We start from the raw sequence: 24,368 nt of genomic DNA on the forward strand, positions 1-24,368 counted from the left end.
GCTCGATCAGGTATGTACCTGCTCGTAGCCCTTAGGTATGTACTGGAGCTGTCTCAAGCTAGCACAGGTGCGTCTATGTGAGCTGAGAATGGCTGTACCTTAGGCCTGGTCTGCACAGTTTAGGTAGCAGTGTAAGTATGTGAGTTAGGGGGTGATTTTTACCCATAGTTATACTTGACCCATCCATCACATGGACACAGTTACACCACTGTACAGATACCTCAGCCCGGGATAGCTGACTTTCCTTCCCATACCTGACTTATACCACATAGCTCTGGGCAGGCTGAACTAGCCCAGTGACGTGTGTTGACAAGGCTGTCAGGGGGTGTGTGTAAACCCCCCTTAGGGAGCAAGCCGATCTCTTTAACCCTGACATTCTGTTTTCTTGTCGAGATATTGTTCAAAGGGGGAGGCAAGCAAGTGACTAGGAACAGAGAGCCCCAGTTTATTAGCAGTTAGTTCAACAGGACCGTACATTATTAGTGATAATGAATCTTTGAATACCACCCAAAACGGCTGGGTTCAACAAGACAGAAAGGAGGGGCAAAGACAACTCTGAAATATCCCCTCCTCCAGCTCCCCCTCCCCCAGGAAATACCCACTTCTCCCACCCCCCACCCCCGGGAAATTATACAGAATTTCATGCAAAAATAAAAAACAGGAACCCACAGGGGGCTCCCTCTTTTGTAACTAACCAAAGGTAACAGAAGAGTTTAAAAAAGCCCAGCTATTGGGAATCTCTCCCCCTACTCGCTCTCCAGTGCCGCCCAGTGACTGTGCTAGTGATCGACAGGGCAGGCATGGCAGGTACCAATCTCCTCTTGTAAAGTGCAGGCAAAGCCGTGGCAACACTGGGGGACCATTCCCATGGCTGCTTTTGTCAATACGCACACAGCTAGGTGGTTCGTTCCTCGGGTACCTGTCTCTGCCCCGGTGGCCACGTGAGGGCTGATGGACAGGAGCGCTCAGACACACTTCCTCGTGAGCTAAGCTGAGCCTAAGACACCCAGATGCAATCGAGACAGACTTGCATCAGTGGCTGGAGAAAGCACTTTACATTCATCCATTCTAGTCTCACAACATCCCTCTAGGGACCATGGTCCTGGGCATGCAGGTGGGGAACCGAGGCCCTATTGTGGGATCCTGGCTTTACAGACACCATGGGAGTGAGCCTCCCACCTCTTGAAAGGCTGAGAGATTTTGCACTGAGTGTTTTTTTTGCTGCCTTTTCCTTCCTGCTGCTGCCAATCACCAAGGGGTCAGGGAGTCCAGTTCTCCCCTGGCTCCTATAGAGCCGACAATAGCAGCGATAGGAGCTGCCTAGGTGCCAAGAGGAGCATGGGCTCATCAGGCTGTCAGTGCTGCTTCCCCCCTTCCAGCCGGCCCACTCCTACCCCACTCCGTTCCGCCCAGGAAGGTCACAGTTTGCTGCCGTGATTGGTGATTGCTCCCGGCCCAAGACTGCAGCGTCGTGGAATGAATCAAAGAGGGGGCAGAAGCTGCAGGCTTCCCTTTATACAAGCCTGTGCTGGGGGCTAGCAGAACACTGACTAACGGAGAGAGACTAGGTAGGAAAGGGTCTCGTTTGTTAAACCCTACGGCCCAAGGGGGCTATACTATGCATTGGTGGGCAATGCACATGCACATCGAGGAGGACACCCTTAAAGCAGGGAGTTCTGACATGGCTGAGATGTGCAACCGTGTGAGTCCAGCACTCACAACAGAAAGAGATTAGCACGTGTGTATAAGTGAGCACACACAGGGGCTTAGACCGACCCATGGCACCAGTATTTCAAATACGCCACCCAGTGGGGCCCACAAAGCCCGCCAGGCACCAGCCTCATCTGCCATTTCGGACTTATGCCCCCAAGCAGTGACTCCATGTCTCACCTCACGACCACCGCAAAAGCTTTGCTTTAACCTTAAAACGCCTGTTTGAGCAGAGAAGGCGAAAATCCAAGATGGCAGTGACACTGTCGGTGTCATCGTGGTATACTGAAACGTCCTGCAAACTGTTCTTTGGGATCAACGCTCCCCAAGCCGCAGCATGGTACATACCTAATCCACACACACCGGCCAGGGCAATAAACCGGACTCACTGGCTGCTGGCGTATGGGCCTGGTTTCACTCCCTCCTTCTTACCGCGCTCAACGAGAGAGCAGCCTGCTAGCCTCAACTCAATGCCCACCACTGCAGCAAGGAGAAGACACATGCGGGCCGGGGAAGATGTCCTGGGCTCTTCTACTGTAACTGCATCAAGCAATGGAGCAGGAGAACATGCTGCTTCTCTGCAGCACAGCTCCAGCGGGTGGAAACTGCAACAGGCTGCATAAGAATCACATTGCATTTCACCAACATCTTCCCCCACAAAACTAGAGGGGAACGGCCGGTCCTGGACTGCTCACAGCTCCTACTCTGGTTGTTCAAAGGGTACGTCTGCACTGGAGCTGAAGGAGTCGTTTTCAGCCCAAGACGACATACACGCGTGAGCACTCCTAGCACACTAAAAAGAGATGCGGCAGGAGAAGCTCACCAGCCTGAGGCCTGGGTGGGATTGGACTCCATCCATCCTGTCACTTGGGGGTCTAGCTCGATGTTTGCCTGAGCCAGAAACGACACCTTCCGCTCCAGTGCGGACGTACCTAACGCCGCTTAACAGCGGAGGGAAGGCAGCTTGGTGCAAAGGAAAAGTTCACGTATAATACCGAGACAAGGGCGGCGTGTGTAGTTGGTCTCTCTCATCAGCAGAAGCTGGTCCAAGAAAAGATATTGCCTCTCCCACTTTGTCTCTCTAATATCTTGGGACTGACATGGTTGCAAACAACACTGCATATGTATAATACCGTCACTGAACACGGGCTGCAAAAGGAGGCCCTTGACTTCTCTCAGGGAAGGTTAGTGTCTGAGGAGAAAAGGAAGCTTTTGCGTTACTGCAAGTGCCAGAGAAGACGCGTGGCACTGAGGTTTTAAAACAGCATTAGGAATACACCCTCGGAGAAGGAGGCTGTCCCAGGACAGGGCAGACTCTCAGAATCAGAGCCTAGCTGGTGGCAGAGGACAACGCAAGACCATTAGCACGGCCCAGGGACTAGGTCTGTGAGGATCTCTCATTCCTCACCATTCCAGCATGGCACCATGAGAGGAAGACAACATGGAACTCAGGGACGGGCATGGGGGAAGCCTGAGGGCCTATAGGGGAACCCTCCCACCCAATCTCTTCAGTGCGAATTGACTCAGTTGCTAACGCAGTGACGTCCAGTTGGGGAGATACCCGATGAATTAATTTTAGGCTATTCTTAGCTCCCAAAAGTACTGGGTCCAAGAACCCTGCATAAGCCCTTGGTACCTGCTCCATGAGACACTGGCATTCACATCATCTTCTACTGTCTCCTCTTCATTCCTTGCTGGATGCACCTTCCCCAGCCTAGGTTTCCCAGTCCTCTTTTCCCAACCCCTCTGGAGCAGCGAGATAAAAGAACTCACCCCATCCCACTCCTTCTCCCCAAAACTACTACACCCAGAGTTTCCTGGCCCACCATGCAAGCAGCTCATTCAGCCAACAGCACTGTCAGATCAACTCTTTGGGGGTTCTCAGCCTTTCAGCTGGGTCTTCCCTGACCCTGAACCACCTCTGGTCTTAAGTGTGCGATACACCATCAGCCTGCTTAGGGATCCAGGACCTTCACCCAGGAACCAATGACAACAGTTCTTGGTTAAGCATTGCTACCGGCCCCACCCATGCCAGGACAGTTGGGGCAGAAATTTGCAGGAAACCTCAATACTGAAACATTGGCAGTGAATAGAACTGAGAGAGAGACAGAGATGGAGCAGCAAGGTACTTATCCTGTCATTAGAAAAAGAATTGTTCATCACTGGTCAGTGGATAGACCAGTCAGTCAACCGCACCGGCTGCCCACCTTCACGTGTAACAGTGAACGAGACAAAATAAAACCCTGGTATCTCAGGTACAAACTTGTGGCACCAGAAAAACAGAACAAATTATTAAAATACTTTAGCTTTTAGTATCCAAGGAGGTCCAGCGTGCTCGGAATCCTTTCAGCCTCTGTTAGTCCAACGTCTGCCCTGCTCGACGTCTGCCGCCTTCTGAGCCAGTGGCTCAAATATCGAAGCACGTTCCAGTGAGCAGGCTACTGGACAACCTCAGTTTTTTACCACAGAAAACACCACGTATATAAAACATTGCCACGCGGGAAGGGGAGCGGGGTGTATACTTTTCCATTGTAACCACTCTGGAACCAGTTCTCAGTTCAGTTCTCTTACCAAATGAGACAGACAGTCACCGGTCAAGCTCTCACCCGTCAATAAAATAAAATACAATAAAATAAAAGGCTGGGGGAGAGGGAGAATTCATTGGTGACAAACTAATATTGACAAGTCTTAAAGTCTTCTTTAAAAAAAATCCAGAGACCTCTTCCAGCACTTAGCGCTAGGTCTTGTGGGAACCCAGGACACTCCATTCCTTTATGCTGTCTCACTTCACTTTGTCTGAAACGTGACTGCAGACTTGGGTCGGTTAGGTCGGCCCCTTTGTGCCTCTGACCTCAAACGGCACGTCGTGCTCCTGTTCTCCAAGACAGCTTTGCAAAGAGTTGTCCACATCTTGGAAGGGTGCTCAGCTCCATTATCTGACGAGGAGAGTCTCAGAGTTGCTGTAATACTATCTTAGATATGGAGAAGTTAACCCCATCCAGGTATGGAAAAGCAGGAAATCCCCCCATCAGGAAATGACATCACAATCCAGGAAGTGACCTCGTTGACAGGGACCTCAGAAGACAACAGCTCTTGGGGAATTTGCACTGGGTTTGCAGAGTCAGGCAGTCGCACAACTATAAGGGCCCTCAGAAGAGACAGTTCACTCCCGTATGCAATACTGATGACCACATGGGTTCTCGCTCAAAGACCTTGGCTGAATATTGCTCAGAAATGCTTTTCCCGGCGGCTTTTCCCTCCCGCTCTTGTCTGCTTGGCTCGGGGTTCGATTTGGGATCTTCTTCGTGGGCTCGCGTCACTATTGCTCAGTAAGGCGATGATAGCAGCAGCTACCTAGCGTTCTGGAGTTCCTCCCGCAGCCAGGTTGGCAGCGTCTGACCCATTTTGTACAGCAACTTGGACAGCTCTATATTGTGGTCCCGGTAATAATCCCTCAGGAAGGCTCGTGACTGCAAGAGTAAGACAGGACAGAGATCATCATGAACGGTAACCATTGGCGTGTGCCAGGAACATACTGCAGTCAATGCATTAGTGTGCTCCAGCGCTTTGGGATGTGACCCGGACCAGCTTTTCACTATCCACCAACCAACCCCTCCCTTGAGTGCTCAGTACCAAACCAGACTCACGCATGTAAATGTGGTTTTCTAGTGCACTCGGACTGCTGAGACACACAGATGTTCTACTGTTGCTGGGAAACTGTGGTCCTCATTAGCAGCAAAAATAGCAAAAGCAAGGCTCATTTAGTGGCAATCGTGCGAGGTTTCCAATACTTACATCTGAATCCATCTCTGGGTATTTCCTCCCTTTGCTTTTCCCCAAGCATTTGGTCTTCCCTCCCTCCAGCAGTTGGCACCAGAATCCTTTCTTTGGATCAAACCTACAACAAGAGGGGAGAAGTCAGCAACATTTATCAGAACATGCCCACGAAACAGCTTTGTTCCAAGATCCTCAGGGATGGACGGCTCTCCAGGACATGGGTCTGGTACTATCAATGTATCCATTGATGACTTGGATAATGGAGTGCAGAGAGTGTGCTTATAGAATATGCAGATGACACCAAGCTGGGAGGGGTTGCAAGAACTTTGGAGCCCAGGATCAGAATTCAAAATGACTTTGACAAATTGGAGAATTGGTCTCAAATCAACAAGATGAAATTCATTAAAGACAAGTGTAAAGTACTACAGTTAGGAAGAGGGAAAAAATCAAATGCACAGCTACAAAATGAGGAATAGCCAGCGAGGCAGCAGTGCTGCTGAAAAGGATCTGGGGGCTACAGTGGGTCACAAACTGAATATGAGTCAACTGTGTGATACTGCAGCAAAAAAAGGAGATGCCGTTCAGGGCTGTATTAATAGGAGTTTCATATGTAAGACATGGACGGTAATTACCCGGCTCTATTCAGCCCGGATGAGGCTTCTGCTGGAATATAGCGTCCCATTCTGGACACCACACTAAGATATGAACAAACTGGAGACCATCCAAAGGAGCGCAACAAAAATGGTAAGAGGTTTAGAAAACCTGACCTATGAGGAAAGGTTGACAGAATTAGGCATGTTCAGCCTTTAGAAGGAAAGGCTGTGGGGGTACATGAATATGTCTCCAAATATGTAAGAGGTAGTTTATACAGAGGACATTGAATGATAGTTCTTGTCCTATCTTCAGTGGAACAAGAGAAGTAATCAGCTTAGTTTGCAGCAAGGGAGATCTGGGTTAGATATATTTTTTAAAAAACTTTCTAACTATAAGGCTAGTTAAGTACTAGACTAGGTTACCAAGGGAGGGTATGGAATGTCCATCACTGGAGATTTCTAAGAACAAGTTGAACTAACACCTGTCAGAGATGTTCTAGGTACGCTGGTTCAGTGTGTGGGGTTGGCCTAAATGACCTCTCGAGATCCCTTCCAACCCTACATTTCTAGGATTCTGTGAGATGCTGGCATAAGAACAGCCATACTGGGTCAGACCGAAGCTCCATCTAGCCCAGTATCCTGTCTTCCAATAGTGGCCAGTGCCAGGTGCCCTACAGGGAATGAACAGAACAGGGAATCATCAAGTGATCCATCCCCTGTCGCCCATTCGCGGCTTCTGGCAATCAAGGGGAAGGCTCATCCTTCTTGCAGACTGCCACTGCACTTTCTTTTGTAATGTTTCGCAGCACTTTACAGGACACGGCAGTTTGTGTGGACAGCAAGCCAGGCCTGGGGTTAAGTATAGATTTTTACAGGAGCATTGCCCATGGTAACTTGTCTTTGTAATGGCACGTTTTAATTTCTTAAACTCTTAATGAAGGGCTCTCCTAAGAAAAATATATTTTTAAAAAGCTGTCATAAGCTGGGGAGGAATATTCTGTGGATTCTAAGCAGCAGCAGAGGGAAAAGACAACAACCACCCAACCCTACCAAGCATTCCTTTTGGTACAAGGAAAGCTGTCAGATGTAACTTCGGTGTGATCCACCAAACCGCCTCCCTACCCCATTTCTGGCCCTTGTGCAGGCAGTGAACTGCTCAGTTTCTGTGTCCAGAATTTGTGCATGCGTCTGGATGGTCACAGATGGTTCTTCTGCCAACAGAGGTTTCTATAGCACTGGAAATACAGCACTGGCCAAACGGAGAACAACAGACCCTATGTTGAGGTCACAAACAAGAAGCGCAAACGGATATCCAGCATCTTGGCAAGGAAGGAGCCGACTTCCCTTCCTCTGCTGCAAGCTTCTGGCCTGCAGGGAGGGAGCTCACAAACCTGCAGTACTAGCGTCTCAGGAACCGTGTTCGGAAAAGCCATCCAAGCCTCCATGGAAGGAGACTCAAGTGCTGGTTCTGGTCCCAAGCAAATATGGCTTTGAGTCCTGGGGCAAAATCTTGCCCCACTGAAATCCGTGGAAGCTTTATTGTTGATGCCAGTGGGGCCAGGATTTCCTCTCTATCGTGGCACTTATCCGGCTCCACTTGCATTACCAAAACATCCCCTTGGTGGGAAACCTGCCATGGGGAAAGGGAGAGAAAGCCCAATGCTTGGAATGATGGGCCGCAGCCCTGAGGGCCACACCGGCTGAAGGAGGAAGAGGAGGGTACAAGGAGAACTCACGCCAGGGTTTTATGGTAATCTATGAAGTTCGTCACGCCAAGGAACTTCTGGACTGTTTCCATCACTTTGGCTGGTTCTGTTCGGAGCAGCTTGCCATCCAGAACAAGGATCTGGAAGAATAAAGGGAGAGCTGGGGGAGGGCGGGTCTAGTCTGGTACCAGCTCCATGCTAGCTTCAAATTGGATCCGTCCCCACCCCTGAGAACAGACAGGTGAGTTGAGCTGCTACAATCTGCCTTAGGTACTTCTATAGCCCTCCAGTGTCTGAGCACCCAACCATCTTTACCCTCAACGCCCCTGACAGGTGGGACAGGGCTATTTCTGCCCCCTCCTCCCCCACACGTTACAGATGGGGAGCTGAAGCACAGAGAGGCAAAGCGGATTTGCTCAAGGTCACCAGGGGCGTCTGTGGCAGAGCAGAGAACTCAACCCAGGCTTCTCCAGCCCCCAACTACCATCCTAACCACTAGACAATCCTTCCTCTCTCCCCTGCAACTGGCTCCACTTTCCTCAGTACTGGCCTGGCCATGGAAGCTACTCAGAAGTTGCCAGCAGCTGAATATGGGACAGGTGAAACACATCACACCAGATCACCAAGCACGATGCTGATTCTCCATTCAGAGCTCGTCCTCTATTTCAGAGCCCTCAGTGAGCTAGGTGCAAACTACCTCTCAGGTGGCCCCACTCTGTCCCACTCCCAGAATACCCCCATCAGCAGCACTGCTGCAGCTGAGGACAAGGCACAGCCAAATGAAGAGTGCCCATGTGCTGTAACTACATCAAGAGCTGCCCAATCACAAGGTATAAATCCACTGCAGAGAGTGCTATGAAGTACAGAGCTTGTGTTATTTTTGTCATGCACTTTGATTCTGCAGTCACAGCCAGAATGTGTATGAAAGGCATTCAAGGACATGAAACAGCCCCATAAAACTGTCAACACCATACACTCTGCTGTGCATTTCTTCTGTATTGTGGTGTAGCCTCTATTCTCTTTGGTTAGAAGCTCTATAAAAGGGAGCCCTGCAGTTCGTTTGGCATAGCATACGGTACACACTCGGCAACCTGGCATAATATCCCACCAGTGGTACATAATCATCCCCTCCCATAACCACACTGACTCTGGTTCCTTCCTGCTCTGGATGCCTTCCTTCCCTCCTTCCTGTTTCAAAAATCCCTTCTCTGTGACATAATTCCAGTTTTTGACTCCCTTTCCGAGTGTCTGAGAGCTCAAAAGTAAGACTGAAGGCCGAGCTCCTGGAGCCAGATGTATCTCTGATGGGTTGACACCTCTCTGCACACTCGTGCGCTCACCCACATGGCACAAACACACACCCTTTCTCCAACGCAACGGATATGAGAGGAGAAGAGAGACTAATACGTTCCCTGCCAACTTCACCCCCATGATGTGAGAAACAACCATGGAAACTGGGAGTTGGGCGAAGAGGATGGTTTTATGCTGTGGGCCATAAACAGTCACAGGTCCAAAGACATCCTGTTATGCTGAGTTCTGGATCACGGCTTCCCCTAACCAGGGCTGGGTAGAGAGAGGATGCTATTTGTGGTCCACGAATCCCACGGTAGCGCTTTGGACAATGGACTCTATGCCCAAGCGCTGTATCGCTGTTTTCTCCCCCCGCAGAGGGAGTGCTCTCCGCACTGCTGGTTGCAATAAGAACACTTCCCAGAGGTTCTGTCCTTCCTACCTGGTTGGCATGATAGCTGTTCAGCCAGCGCTCAATGTGGGTGGCGTACCAGCCCGGTACCAGGCAGCGGTTCTGTAGCGTTCGGAGCTTCTGAGAAGCCTCAGGCCCAGCTGTGATCACCTCATGGAAGGTGAATTTCAGAGCGACTGGATCATCATGAGCTCGCTGGTGCTGTTAACAGCAGCAAACCGGTTTAGTTTCTCAGGCAGCATGACAAAACCCCAGTGGCGTGGCCAGCGTTACCGGGATCCGAGTCCAAGGCTGCGTGTGAGCTCCTGGGAGGTTTCTGAGTGCCAGAGCAGTCACTGGGCTACCAGCATCTAGCTTGCTGCTTTGCACAGAACGGTGGGATATGCTGCGTACACCACATCCTGTTCTGTAGGGCTCCTTCCCTTCCCCGGGGAAGCGTCCCAGCCCCCAAGGGAACAGCTTATGACATCCCACACTTAACTCAACACAGCACTGGATCACCTCTTCCTCGAGCATTGGCCTGAGGATGTCAATCTCCTCTGGTGCAGAGCAGGACCCCTGCCATGGCTGCCAACCTGCGGCCATCCCACAGGACAGTGCAGAGCGCACCTGACCCAGCGCGAGACAGCAGATTCTCCGTTCACTCAGCACACAATGCCATGCTCTGGCCCGAGTCAGCCCCAAGCGGGAGCATAAGGAGCCGCCTTGCAGAGAGGCGGCGACAGCCGAGCAGCTCACCTGGTACCAGGAGTAGGCCCGGTCTGCAGGGTTGATAAGGATGGTGATGACCTTGGCCTTGGAGAGCAGTGCGGCCGCCCGCCTGGGGGCCACTTCTGAGTCGAAGTAATTGGCGCTCTTCTCGAAGTAGAGGTCAGCGGTGGTGTTGGAGGGGATGGGGAAGAATTCCATGTACCTGCAGGGAGTTCGCTGCATGAGGCGGGGGAAGAGAAGGCACCCGGAGAGGGCGACAGAGAAATACACCTGGCCCCCTGCCCTGGAGACAACGGAGGCCAACTATTGTATATCAAGCATTCTATATTCAGGATCCAGCACACACTACCCATCAGCCCCCGCAGCTGCTCTGAACAGCCACCTTATGTCTGACCACCAGCAGTCTAGGGCTCCGGCTCCAGCATGTGGGGAAGGTCCCGTCTACATTATAGATTGGAACAGTGATGGAACTGGTTCAGGGGACAAGTGTGGTGTGGCCAGGACCCGGGGCTCTACTGTCATGTGTAGATCAACACCCCCGCCAAGGGGCTGCTTGGCTCAATGGGTGTCTAGTGGCAACAGACAGACAGTCTGCTAGGGGAATTTTGGACTCCTGCCCTAACGTGTTGGTCCTGGAAGCCGGAGTCACATGGCAAACCCCATGCACAGCTCTTCACTAAGCTTGCAGCTACCCCCACCCCCAGGACACTCTGGGATCCCGGCGGGGGTAGCATGAACGAAGGCCTACCAGTCAATGCCCTTGTGATAATTGTGTCCATTGAAGAACTGGATCTCCTCAAAAGTCTCCGAGCTGGGGTAGTTGCTGCTCAGGTCCGGGTGCATCCCCAGGAACAGATAGAGGGCTGTCGTCCCTTTAAATGGAAAGGAAGCAGAGCTGAGGTTGGGGGCACAGCAGTGACCACCCTGCACCTTGGCGAACCAGACAACGTTCCCTCCCTTCTTTGCCACAGGTTGCCCCATGCATGGCCGTTTGGGGCACCCAGTTCAGCTTCCCACTCCAGCCCAGCATAGGTAGGTTTTGCCGTCCTCCAAGGAAGAGATGGAGGTTCTAGGACCCAGCTCGAGGAACAATACCAGCTCAGACCTGCCCTGGTAGGCAGAATGCAGGGAGGCACCGGATGGAGAACCAGACAATCCCCCGAATAAAGAGAAATGGCACAACTGATGCGATAGCACAGCTGAAACGGTGATGTGTGTGCTGGTATTGGCTGCGTCGTCTGTCACTGATTCTGAGCTGCGCAGCTCGATGGAGGGGAAATGGAGTACCTGTTTTCTGAGGTCCGATGATGAGAAGCTTTGGGAATCGGTCACATGTCTTTTCTTTGGACCAAATGTCCTTATGCCGCTTGTCCTCACAGGGATCCTGAAACACAGGAGTAAGAGGATCGAGGAAGTGCAACCTGGGGGCGTCTGGGAGGAGAGGCCTCGATGCCCCATAGGCCTTTAATAAATATAGTGAAGACTACCTGTTCTCATGGGTGCGAAGGCTGAAATGAGGGAGAGCCAGAGACTGCTGGAAGGTCAGCACGGAGCTGAAACCCCTACAGCTAACAAGCAGGCAAGGCATTGGACTAGGAGTCAGGAGTTCTGGCCTCTACTCCCACCTCTGCCACTGGCCTGCTGGGTGACCTTGGCCGAGTGACTTCCCTGCTCTATGCCTCAGTTTCCCTGCCATAAAATGGGGTTAATGAAACTTACCCTCCTTTGTAAAGAGCTTTGAGCTCCATGGATATGTAGAATCTGAGTGTTACTATCACAGACCCTTTTCTAAACTCATGTTGTGAGCCCTGGGACAGGGATATGGTCCAGAGCAGGACTCAGTGTGTTGTCCACCCTGGCATGGATTTTCACTTAGGAGGAAGGCAGTAGGTGAGCAGAACCTCGCTCTCTGCATCGCACACACTGTGCCTAGCTGATTGGCTGCTTGCTTTCAAGAGAGCCACATTCACTCACAATAGAACAAAATCCAGCCTGGTTGGCGCCTGGTGCGATCCCCAATTCCCTGGCAGGCCTGAGCCTCCTGTCCCCCATTCAAGTCAGACAGACTGGCAGTGGAGCTTCTGTACCTGCCACAGTGGATCCTTCTCCTCGGAGAAGATCTGGAAGTATTTCTGTGCCAGCTGCATGGGTGGCAGCGTCTGCAGCTTCAGGTTGGTCCAGGAGCCGAGGAAGCGGACCAGGTGTTTGAAGGTGTACAAACCCAGGCGGTCGTTGCCGTAATTGGACAGGTGGGTCATGAAGATACTGATCTGGAATGGAGCAGCAAGAAGACAGGACAGGAGTTAGTCAGCGCTCTGAGTCCATCTCAGGACAACTTTAGTTCGCACTTTGGTGCGGCTCTTGACACTGGGGAGCCCTGGACCCAGCTCTGAATTGGGAGGAATAAACAGGGACTGGTGCACATGAAAAATCGAGGGACCCTGGACGTGTAACACACCCATTAGGAGAGCAAGGGTCTCTGTCCTCCTTTCGTGGCTGCTTCACATCACAGCTACCAGCCTTGGCTCAAGCAGCAGAGTTTCGTGCTTTTAGTACTGAATGTCCCTGGGTCAGACCCTGCTGCCAGCCCAAGCAGGGTCAGTTATGGATGGACCTGAGCCCCCCAATTTGGGGAGGAAAAGGCAAGAAGACGACTTGGCCTCTGTCTGGTCTCTGACTCTCACTAGGAGTGCTGCAGAGGAAGCCTTTACATCACTCTGTGGCCAGCCCAATTCGAGGGCCAACACACTAGGCTCTCAGAGAAGACCCTGCCCATCCTCCTCGACCACAGGCTGAGCGCCCCGGCCACTGGAGTCACAGGGAAACTCATCTACCTCAGCCGAGGGGAAAGGCCCGAGTGCACCAAGGGGCCGTTCCAAGCCCTGCAGAGCACTGTGAAGGCAGCACTCACAGGGTTAAGTAGCACAGTCAGGAACAGCTCCCCTCCATTGATGATCTTGTCCAGTTCACTGGAGCCGCCAGGGTATTCGTTATAGAAGATGGTGTGCGTGAACAAGCCACATGTCTGCCGCGGGAGTACCTGGGGGCAGAGAGGAGTCAGAGCCAAGGAATCGCTCAGCCTGCTCCAAAAATCCAGCTCCGGTGCTCCTGCCTCACCATGCCAAACTAAGGGAAGATCCGCTGGTGTCAACCTGCCAGATATTAGCACTGGTCTCAACATCACCCTGGGAACATCCTGATGAGATTCTTCTACTCAGGAGGGACGGAGCTGGGCTGCTCCAACCCCCTTTGGGGAGGGGGAAATTCTCCTGACCTCTGAACCACATGCACATATTTCCGGGAGGTCTTTTGGGATCGGATACCCCTAGATCATTACCATGATCTCCTGAAAGAAAAGGCGGCTCTGTAGTAAAGGGACTTAGCAGCTGCTGCAGCTGCTGCCACACCTGGAGGCCTGCAGAGGTGACTTGGTCAGCAGCAAGTTGGGTCTTCTTTCTCCTGCTAACTGAGCCATAGAGCCAAACCAGTCTATTCAGCCCACCCTGCCAAATCCACCTGCACCGGCCTCTGTGCTGAAACAGCCATGGAGGGAGTGGTTTGCGACAGTCGTGATGGATTAGGCTGGGGCTGAGATGCAGCAATCCCATTTCCTGCAGCCCAAAGAGATGCTCACAGCTAAAAGTCACTGCTGGGCAACGTTCAAACCAGTGACTTAGTGGCGTAGAGTTCCATGTCTTAGCGGGAATCCTCTGAGCCAGCCCTGCTGGCAACCTAGCTGATTGTGGGAGGTTTAGGGCAAGGAGGGGCCCAAGGAATAGCCCCAATGCCCTGTTTCACCTACCATGATCCCATTGTGGACAAAGCCCCGTCGGTAGCGGGCTGGTTTCAGATGGGGATACTCCTCTGTGCTCGTGACTTTGATTGCCCAAACCTGCTTCCACGCTTCATATAGCTGCACGTGGACGGGGTACACGCCGGAGTGGTGGGGTGCCACAGCATACCCCATGTCGGTGGGGATGCCATGCTCCTGATGGGAGAGGAGAGGGATGGTGACTGCGCTAAACTACAGAATCAGTGAGCTACAAATGACCCAGCAGAAGCCTAAAGGGGCTCAATGGAGCTCTTCCATGGACAGATACATCACTCCGGGTTTTGCTTTAACAGGGTTGGGTTAGCAAGGAAGAGAGGCCGAATTCTCAATTCTAGTGCCCAGGGAGCATGGTCAACTGAGCTCCTTGCTTTGTCCAGACCAGCAGAGGTGAGAGCCAGCCCCAGCGAGAGCCAGGTACGCTGCAGGTACGTGGTCTGACTATACACAACCCGGCCAATGCACCTCAGTCATGCCCTGCTATTCCAAGGCTGTCAGCTGGGCAACGTGACAAGTATCCCCCAGGCTGGGGCTGCTGAGTCATCGCACTGGGCTGGAACAACGACAGGCAAAACTCCCATTGGGTTGGAGAGAACGCAGTGCTTAGCTGAACCCCTTGGGTCTCAGCCCGGTTTTGGCTCACAGTTCAGTTCAGGTTCAGCTAGGGGATGAGAGCTGGTTTGCTAGCAACCTTATCAGAACCAGTGTGACCACCCTTAGCTCAGAAGCAGAACGGCGAGCGTATTAACACAATGGGCCACTGGAAAGTTCAGAACCCTTTGGGGGTGGGGGTGAATACAATTCACTCCCCACATAAAATGTTACTTGTCGCTTCTCACCACATGCTTCCCTCCACCAACACAAAAGGGTGTCGATGTTTTATAGGTTGCAGAAGTTCTCTCCAAACACAGAACACAGGCACTACCAGACTGGATCAGACCCATGGTCCGTCTAGCCCAGCATCCTGTCTGTGACAGTGGCCAGATGCTCCAGAGGAAGATATAAAATACCCAGAGTACACCTGGCTATTGCTAGCTCCCCTCTAGGCTTGAAGTCAAGCTGCTAACCCAAGTTAAAAACTGAGTTGCCATGTTTCAGCCCGAGTCAGCTCACCCCTTTTGCTATGCAGATGTACCCTTAGTGGCTGGCTGATGCCCTGAAGCCTGAGGACATACAGACAGGCTTTTCCCAGCTCATATCACCTTGGGGAAGGAGGGGGGGAGCACTTATTATTCATGTAATCTGAGTAATCAGCTTTTTAATTCTACTAGCTTCTGCAGATGGAAAAAAGGTGGATTGCTAATTGAGTTAACGAACACAAGGTAAAAGCCTAGCAAAGGCCTGGCAGGTTGTAGTTTTCATCTGAATTAGCAAGTCGAGATAAACCCCAGGCTCCCAGGTCAAGATAAAGACTAACTCACCTGAACACGACAGCTTGCCTTGTCTGCACTAGGCTTGTGCCTGGTGTCAGTGCCCTCCAGGTAAGAGCGTATCCTTTCACCTAGGGAAGACAAGGCCCGTGGCTGTGTCTACCCTAGACTTCCCACGTGATTTCCTGTTCACTGGACGCAGCGAACCCGTTGGATTAGTGACTCTGGACGCTCTCCACTCATTCGTTCCAGGCAATGAAGCACCAGTGTTTGTAGTCTGGAACAAACATTTGGGGCAGGTCCCGAGTAGCCTCTGCCAACGTGGTAGCTGCCTCCAGTTAAAACTCTAGTGAAGACAAACCCTTTGCCTTAGCCCTGGGCCAGGGCTACACTTCACTTTAGATCCACCTAACTGCCTCGCTCGGGGGGGGGGGGGGACGTCGACCTTGCGCGACATGGTTCGGTCAAGCTAGGGCAACGGAAGAATTCTGCCCTCAACCGCCTCCTGAGGGGGTGGATTTACTGCAGGGAAGGAAAAACCCCTTCCACCACTGTAGGAAGCATCTACACTACAGTGCTACACAGTTTTGTATCGGTATCATTATTTCAGATGTGTGTGGTTTTTTAGCCACAATAGTTATACTGTACAACTCATACTGTAGATGCAGTTATACCAGTATAAAAGTGCTTACATCATGGCTTGTTCCCTGGAAATTAGCTATAAGGCACCTTTCTATCAATATAAGTGCGTCCACACTGGGACGGGGTTTGTACTGGTGTAACTATATTGGCATAGTTAAAGTAGTACAGCTTGTGTGCAGACAAGTCCTTTGGCTTAAGTAAGCACCCATGGAATTCTCTGCCACATGATAGTTATGTATGGGGTTACAAAACACAGGGGCAGCCTTCTTGAGGCCACTCACATTTCAGATCATCTTTGATCTGATCTTTTTAGTCTCTTCCTGCTGCTACTCAGCCTCCAGCACAAGAGCAGAGAGATAGAGAAGTATGAGGAAACCTATCTCAGCATCCCGCCTAGGGAGCCACTTAAACTGCATTGGTGGTAGGAGATGGAGAACTAAAGGTCAAACAAAACTTTATTCAAAGACACTTGGGGGTCTTTTAAAGAGGTTCCAGAGGATTCAGTGCTGAGAGCATCCTCATGAGGTTTCACTGCACAGACACAGCAGGATGGAGGAGAAGGGGGAGGACAGGGGGTGCAAACTGGAGGAGAGAGAGATAAGGTAGCAGACTCCTGCTGCTCTTATGCAGCATTCTTCCTCCTGCTCGCTACCATTCTCCCCACAGAATGAGAGCTCGGCCTGAGAAGGCAGGAGGAAAGGCACGAGACTGTGTGGGGGGAGGGTCTGAGATGCCATCTTTAACTCCCCAGCCCAGCAAGCATCCCCCCCGGCTAAGTACCGCCCCCCGGCTGGCATCTTACTCACGACAGCGAATTTCTTGTTCATGGTCATTTGCTCTGCTAGCACCGACTGGTTGTGGAAGAGGTGAGGCTGCATGTGACTCCACATGTGCGGGAACCACCAGAACTCCTTCACGTACGACAGCAACAGGTCGTCTCCTTCGTCTTCAGCATCCGTGCCTGCCAGGGCCAAACCACCATCATCAGCAGCAGCCCTACCACACTAAAGCCCGGCTTACACGAGAGCCTGAATGCTTGGCTCAGGTGGGGTACGGGATCGTTGAGGGGGGTGGGGGGGCTCGGACTGCCATCCTGAAATCCAAGAGGCAGCAAAAAGCTGAGAGACAGGACCTCACACATGCTCTCTGCTGCTGCTCAGACTCCTGGAGGGCCAGTGGAAAGGAGCAGCCATGGGAGAACCCCCAGGGCACTGCTGTCATTCTGCAGTGGATCCTTATCTTTACACTGACCGAAGCGTGTTTGGGGCTCAGCAACCTTTGCTAGCCCTGCCTCTGAGACAGCGGGGAGAAATCTGGCTCTTCTGTCACCCAGCAGCTCGGAAGGTCCTGATGGATGGCATAAGCCACTAGAGCAGAGCATGAATCCCCAGCCCCCAGATAAATCGGCTTCCTATGGTTACATTGCTGAAGAAGAGAGATTGTTAACAGGTTCGAGCCTCTATCGAAGCCTCCGTTTAGGTTTCACGTTCAGCTGGCATCGCAGCCCATTGCCCGCTGCCCAGGGGAAACTACTGCTGAACGTGGTGACTCTGCGACTGTACTCACACGGCTTGTACTCAGCAATTCAGCGAGACACAGGCCAGACGTGCCAGGAAGGCACGAGAGCCCGAGCCCAGCGGGGAGGGCCTGGCTTCTCACCCTGCCACTGGCCAAGGTACTTGCTCTCTCTCTGGCTGTAGAACGGGGGCTAGCGTGGGAAGTACTCTGCCACCTGCAGCTCAACAACCCTAGAGCAGCCCTAGGGATTCTTATTGGCCAAACCCAGCCAACGCCTTTGCCAGCTAATGCCTCGAGTTCTACTCCTTTGGTTTTCCAGAGGAGAGACTAAAGGGGCAGAGCCCCCTTCTTTCAAGCTCCTGCTGTGATACAACACTGCAGAGGCCCGCGTCTCTGAGACAGAGAGAGCTCTGGGAAGGGGTCTTTTACGGCTGCCTTCTCTGTAGTCCCAGACATCTGGGGCCTGAGGGGTTTTTAAGCTGTGCAGGATGGATACCGCAGCCCAGCAAGCTCCAAAATGGAGAGGGACAGCGAGGGCTGCTGGAGGCAAAGCTCCCCTGCCTCACCTGTGTGGAAGAATTTCCCTGAGTAGCCCAGGTTGAAGGTGAAGTTGGGTATGTGGGTGCGCAGTTCGTTCTGAGTGTCAAACAGAGCCTATGGCATGGAGAAAGACACATCGTTGGTACCCGACACACAGCATCGCGCAGTAACCCGCACCTTTGGCACACTGGAGTCGGGAGTCACCCATGCAACTTCTACTTCGTGTCCTCTAGCAACAGCACTCCCGTGGAAGGGCTCACCCCCCCACGATGCTCTGAGGGCACTAGAGCCTAAGTCTCAGTTCACTAGGGCCACAAATCGTGCACCAGCGACCCATACACACCCTCAGCCCTTGCTCCGAGCTTGCACACCAGCACCCCAGACACACCCCAGCCCTTGCTCCGAGCTTGTGCACCAGCACCCTAGACACACTCCCAGCCCTTGCTCCATGCACAATGAGCTCCATGCACCAGTGTCCCAGACACACCCCCAAGCCCTTGCTCCATGCACCAGTGTCCCAGACACACCCCCAGCCCTTGCTCCGTGCACACTGGGATCTGTGCCCAAGTGCACTAAGGCCAGGGATCCCTAGTCCCATCAGAATCCGCCCCCCCTACACCCGAGAGCACTGGCTGGCTGAGCTGGGACAGTGGTACCTTTACGTCTTCGACCTTCATGCGAGTGCCCTCCTTGCCCACGAAGATGTCATCGATGTCCACCAGGAGGTAGCGGTCGAGGGGAAGGGAGAGCCTCTTGCCGGTCAGGAAGGAGACGGCATCCACGAAGACCAGCTTATGCAGCCAGAAGTTGAGGTTGTTCCCAAAGAGCACTCTCTGGATGCCGTCGTGCAGGCCCAGGTCCTGCACCACGGTGGTGTGCAGCGCAGCATCGACGCTCATGTGCGGGATGGACTCTGCTGACTTGGTCTTGGCCAGGAGTACCGGCTCGTAGGTGGAATGGTTGGACTGGAAGACGGTCCAGTCCTCTCCTGGAAGCAAGCCCTTCTCCACCTCGCTGGGGCGCGTGATGAACAGGAGTGGGGATTTGGGGTTTATGCTGCAGTCCTTCAGCCCGAGGTTGGAGTGGAGAAAGAGTGGGAAGCCCTTCAGCTGAGCACTCAGCAAGCTGTTCTCATTGGCCTGCCAGGGGAGAGCCCGCGGACTGAATGAGAAAGGCCTCAGAGGGAGAGGACAGGGGAAGGCTGCACCATGGCATTTAAAGGTGTGCAACTCACATCCCCACGCCTCCCTTGCAGCACCCTGTGTGCCATTCCCCCACGCTCTCCTCTGGCTGATCCAGGCCACTGCTGCGCTCAGAAGCAAGTCCTACCCAGACTGCATCACCTGGACAGGTAGAGGCAGCAATGCAGGGCTGACAGGAGGGTGGGGGGGACGGTTTGGTCAGATCCTGAGGGGGCGGGCAGGTAAAGCTGGGGAAGCGGGAAAGGCAGCAGATCACAAGCTGCTTCCCAGCAACCCCCTCAGAAGCAGCACTTGGGGAACCTTCTGGATTCACACACACAGGCTCTGAGCACAGTAGCAGACATATGCAACGCAACAAGTGCCGTCTCCTCTTCTGCAAAAGAGAGAACTGGCCTGTCCCCCACCATCCGCCTGTGATTTCTGCCATCTTCATTCCCTGGTGCTCTCCTGCAGTAAGGCACCACGGACAACATGGCCTGTCATGCAGCTGGGGCACCAAACCTAGAGCGTTGATCCTACCCCTAAAACCGAGAGCCCCCTTCCTGCTGCGCCCTGCACCTCCCAGGCCTGCTGGACTCACGCACCCCTGTTCTGAGCAGAGGAAGATTTCCAGGGGGAGGGCTGTTCTACAGACACATTGCTAACATTTAAGCTTCTCTCCCTTGCCAGGTTTTAGCACTCTCTATGTGGATGGAGGATCCCAGACAGGATCTCATTTCAGAGGCTCAAAAGGAGCCTGCTGACCCGTCAGACACACTGAGCAGCAGACACTTAGAAAGCAGGGAGCAGAACTGCAGGACAAGGTGTTTGATAAACCGCCCAGATTCAGCAGACACTACCGCACCAGGATCTCGGCAGGGGAGTTAAGAGTGCAGAGCGCAACTTGCCGAGTTCCTGGACAGTCTGATCTGGGGAATACAAACGCTGGGGACAGCTCAGCCCTTCCTGTTCCACACCATTCACACCCACACAGGGTTTGGAGCCCAGCCATCTGCACACAAGCTGCTAATTAAAACCAATAGCTGCGCCTGAAGGGCTGCTCCAGAGGCGTCTCTGCCTAGCTGGGCGGGCGGGGCTGGCTTGTCCCCCAACACTGGCGTCCTTGGACAGCAGAGGCTGGAAGTGCTACAAAGGGGCATGCCTTGCTACTAGGGCATGAGGGCACCAATCATCCCACCCAACAACAGCCCTCGCTGCTCAGCAGGGGAAGGCTCCTCCATTGAAGGGGAGCTGGGGTCGACAGGAGGCCACTGGGCGTGTGAGGAGAGCAGATTCCTCTGGCCCCCCACGAGCTGAGAGCACATCTGGAATGCTGACAGCCTTGCTCCACGGGTGGGCCCAGCCAGCCTTCATCCTGCCTGCACTCCTGGCACCGCAGAGTCCTCCCAAAACAGCTGCACCGGTGGACGTGGGCCAGCAGCCCTTGGGGCTGGTATTGTATACTTAGCCTATTGGTTTCATAGGCAGCAAGGGTTCCCTCTACCGCTGGCCCTGAGGCTGAATACACCGTCTAGCGTCTGCTCCGTCCGTTCCTCTCCTCTGGCCAGCAATAGCTCGGCCCAAGGGCCCGGGGAATTTACTGCATTCCCAGGTGAAGGTTCTCTGCATCTCAGGGGTCACTGCTTAGAAAGTGTCTCATCAGCTACTAATTTATGACCTTCTGGGGGGTCAATTCTGGACCAGATTCTCTCTGGTGTAAACAGGTGAATACAGAGCGACCAGATGTCCCGATGTTACAGGGACAGTCCCGATATTCAGGGCTTTGTCTTATATAGGCACCTATTCCCCCCACCCCAGTCTCGATTTTTCACAATTACTATCTGGTCACCCTAGGTGTATTTGCATTAGCGTCAATGAGGCTGCTCTTCTTCCCAGCAGCAGAGGGCTGGGTTCTCTGTCTGCTCACATAGTTGCACTCACAGGGATTTATTGTCTTGAAATTCAGTCCAAGTGGCTGGACTCTGCTCCAGCAGGTCCAGCTCCCCCCACTGCCTGAAGCTGGGAAATCCTAGTTACAAACCGAAGAGCACGAAATCAGAGGCACCACAGAACTGGAGCTTGGTGTGAACAGAAATGGGTTCCCAGTGCCACTCGGCGACCAGGGAACCCAGCTGTGCTTCCCAAACATCTGGAACAGAAGGAAACAGCACATCCCGTCTCTGGGAAGGCCAAAGCCCCTTGCCCCTGCCCATGAGCTGGCTAAGCTGACTGAAATCCAAGAGACAGAAAGCAAGAGTGATCCTCTCCAACACTCAGAGGGTTACAGGACAGACCCAGCTAACTCTTTGCTTGATACGTGACCCCCATGCAGACCAAAAGGAGACACCTCTCCCAGCTCTCTGCTCAGAACACGGACAGACAGCTCCCAGGGACCATCCCATCTCCCTGTGCTGTCACCAGCGGAGCTAGAGAAGATGGCAGCAGCGTACCCTCACCCCGACACGGGTGAGTCTGTGAATCCACACTTGGCACCAGTTGAAAGCACAGGCCTGGGTTTATTAGGCCCCGAGGGTGATACCCAAAACAAAGCAGCTGTCCCCACAGAGCATGCCCGGATCATGAGATCCTTCCCATGAGCAAACCACGATGATCTCCGGTCACCTGGGAGTCTGTTACTCACACAACAAATGCACAGGCCCCAGTATGGCCTGGGGAGAGCTTCTGCTAGTGGAACAGTTTGATGGGTCAATCCCAGGTCACACAGAAGGTCTCCATCTTCTTCTCCACCTATTTAACCCACCCCTTTACCCAGACACTCTCCCTCAGAGTTCTGCCATCAGCTACCTAGCTTAGCAGGGCTGGATCCAACTCCTCCCATGGCCAATCAATTGACTCGTCTCTGCAGAGCAATGTGACGGGACCCCAGCCGATTCCCAATCGCGGCAAGGCAAGGAATCCAGAACAGAAACGGACCCTGGGTACCTCCCAAAGAGCTTGTCTCTGGCTACCTTGCCCTGCACGGAGAGCCTGGTTGGCCTTTTGTCTCCCCAGATGGCCCATTCCATCCCCGAGCTGGGTCCCCACGTACCTTGAAGAAGCCGACAACCCCCACGCCATACTCCACGCAGTACTTATCCAAGAGCTCACGGTTCCAGGCGTCCAAGTTCACATACTTGAGGATGTTCTCATAAATGATGAGCGCGAAGCGTCCCCGATCCTTGTCGGTCAGAGTGGGCATGTCCCCCTTCCCGGGGGCAATCTCTGTCCGGTATTTGAAGCGACTGGATTCCAAGATGGCAATGATCTCCTGGCCCAGCTGAGAGTACAGGCTTTCCACGAACACCAGCACCAAGGGGTCCGTGCGGGATGAATCGGCCACCTTGAGGGGCTTCAAGGGGAGCAGGCGAGAAGGGGCAATCTTGGGTTCGTCGCAGTCTGGGCCCGGGACCTCCCCAGAGGGCTCCAGGCCCTTCTTCCACCCATATAAATAATATGCCGAGATGAAAACACTGAGCAGGCAGAAGGCAAAGAGCAGGAGCAGCACCACCTGAGGAGACACCTGTCGGAAACCCCTCCGGAGCCTCCCCAGCATGGTCATCCTTGCTTCCAAGAAGCCACTGCAGGTTCCTCCCCACCCCCTACCCCCGCCCCACCCCCCCCCTCCTGCTCTCAACTCCCTTCACAGGAAAACACAGTAATAAATTAAAATACTATCAGGCTGCGTGTGTGTGTGTAGGATCTCCCAGCCGGCAGTCGGGTATCCCCCCTGTCTTTTTCATGTCACCATGGCAAATCCATTCAGAGTCCCCTGGCAGAGCAGAAACACCAGCAGTGTCCTGACATCGACCTCGCTGCCTCTTCGGGGTCGGGCGTTTCTCTCAAGGACTGCAAGGGCACATCGGCTCCCTGGGTCCGGTCATGGTGGCCCAGTTCTGCTGCAGCTCTGGAGAGAGAAGGGGGGAGACAGAGGCATAAGCAAGCAATCCTGGAAAGAACGCGCAGAGGGAGCTGCCTAAAAAGTAGGTGCTGTGGGGGCATCACTCAGATCCTTGTGCAACAAACAGAGAGGCTGCATTGCTCCGAACCCTCTATTTATGCCACAGTGGAGCCCATTTAATGGATCCTTCCGTGTGCTTATTTGCATGCCAGTACCCAGAATGCTTTTCAAGCTCCCAACATGCTGGTGCGTCAGCTGTGGGAACAGAGCAGGGAGTCTGGGCGCGTATCTGAGAGGCAGCACAATCTTGTGGTTTGAGCAAACAGTGGTGAATGAGGAATTCCTGGGGTCTAATTCCGGTTCTGCTGCTGGTTCACTGTCTGGCTTTGGGCAGGTCACAACTGCACTGTCCCTCTGTTTCACCATCTGTGAAATGGGGGTAAATACCAGCTACCTGCCAACCAGTTGCAAGAAGACAGTAAGAGAAGAGCATGGGAATCTCCTCCCAGTTTAATTCATTCAGAGTCAAATGCAATTTAAAACATACACACGTGACCCCATATAAAAACCAGTCTGGCCCCATTTTTTCAGCTCTGCCTGCCACTTCCGAAGCCTCTGCCTGCACAGCTTCAGTACTTCAGACACGGAAGTGATAAGTGATGTCCTTGCAATGGCCCTCAGCCCAGGGCTGAATTTCACCCTGAACGCTCAGCCCAGGTCTGGGTCTTTCAGGATTTTGGGTGAGCTACAAAATTTGCCTCAAGCAGCCTGAGGTCAGCAATACACTAAGGTGCTAGGAAGACAAAGCATATCCAAAAGCATTTGAGCACCTGTTCGGTGCCAGCCTCAGCCACCCACCACCTCCAATGGGGAGCATTGAGGAGTCACATGAAGGGGCTGACACAGCGGATACATATAGATCCCCAAAGTTCAGCTATTTTTAAAGAATCATAAATGACTGAAAATGCAGGAAAAAAGCATAGTGCAGAGAAATGCTTTTCCAATACTCTGGGCCCAACTCCAATCTCATTGACACTGGGGCAAATCTACTACTGAAACCAAGAGAGAGTTATTCTGAATTTACACCAACCTCCGAATCTGCCCCCCTATACCGTGGTTTATTTGAGAACTAGAACACATGCTAGGGAAGGGTGGGAACGCCGTCCCCTGATGGAGAGGCCAGCAGGATCG

The 24,368-nt window shown here is 53.0% G+C and overlaps 1 protein-coding gene across 4 annotated transcripts; it reads right to left on the bottom strand.

The window, feature by feature from the left end:
• Positions 1–421: 421 nt before the first annotated feature.
• NDST1 (N-deacetylase and N-sulfotransferase 1) lies at positions 422–22,865 on the bottom strand. 4 transcript variants are annotated; one of them, XM_030571737.1, is made up of 15 exons: positions 22,329–22,865; positions 18,755–19,237; positions 18,125–18,212; positions 16,843–17,001; positions 15,450–15,529; positions 14,002–14,187; positions 13,111–13,239; positions 12,287–12,469; positions 11,487–11,583; positions 10,948–11,071; positions 10,227–10,401; positions 9,519–9,689; positions 7,817–7,926; positions 5,506–5,608; positions 422–5,180 (listed from the first exon to the last, which is right to left on the bottom strand). In XM_030571737.1, exons 1-15 carry the CDS (start codon positions 22,836–22,838, stop codon positions 5,061–5,063), a joined length of 2,718 nt encoding a protein of 905 aa, XP_030427597.1. In that variant the 5' UTR covers positions 22,839–22,865; the 3' UTR covers positions 422–5,060. The 4 variants fall into 4 exon arrangements, with proteins under 4 accessions (XP_030427597.1, XP_030427598.1, XP_030427599.1 ...); XM_030571738.1 differs by lacking the exon at positions 15,450–15,529 and having other exon boundaries at positions 16,847–17,001; XM_030571739.1 differs by lacking the exon at positions 9,519–9,689.
• Between the last annotated feature and the right edge of the window lie 1,503 nt (positions 22,866–24,368).

The sequence above is a fragment of the Gopherus evgoodei genome, chromosome 8, assembly GCF_007399415.2.
Source record: "Gopherus evgoodei ecotype Sinaloan lineage chromosome 8, rGopEvg1_v1.p, whole genome shotgun sequence".
NCBI lineage: Eukaryota > Metazoa > Chordata > Testudines > Testudinidae > Gopherus > Gopherus evgoodei.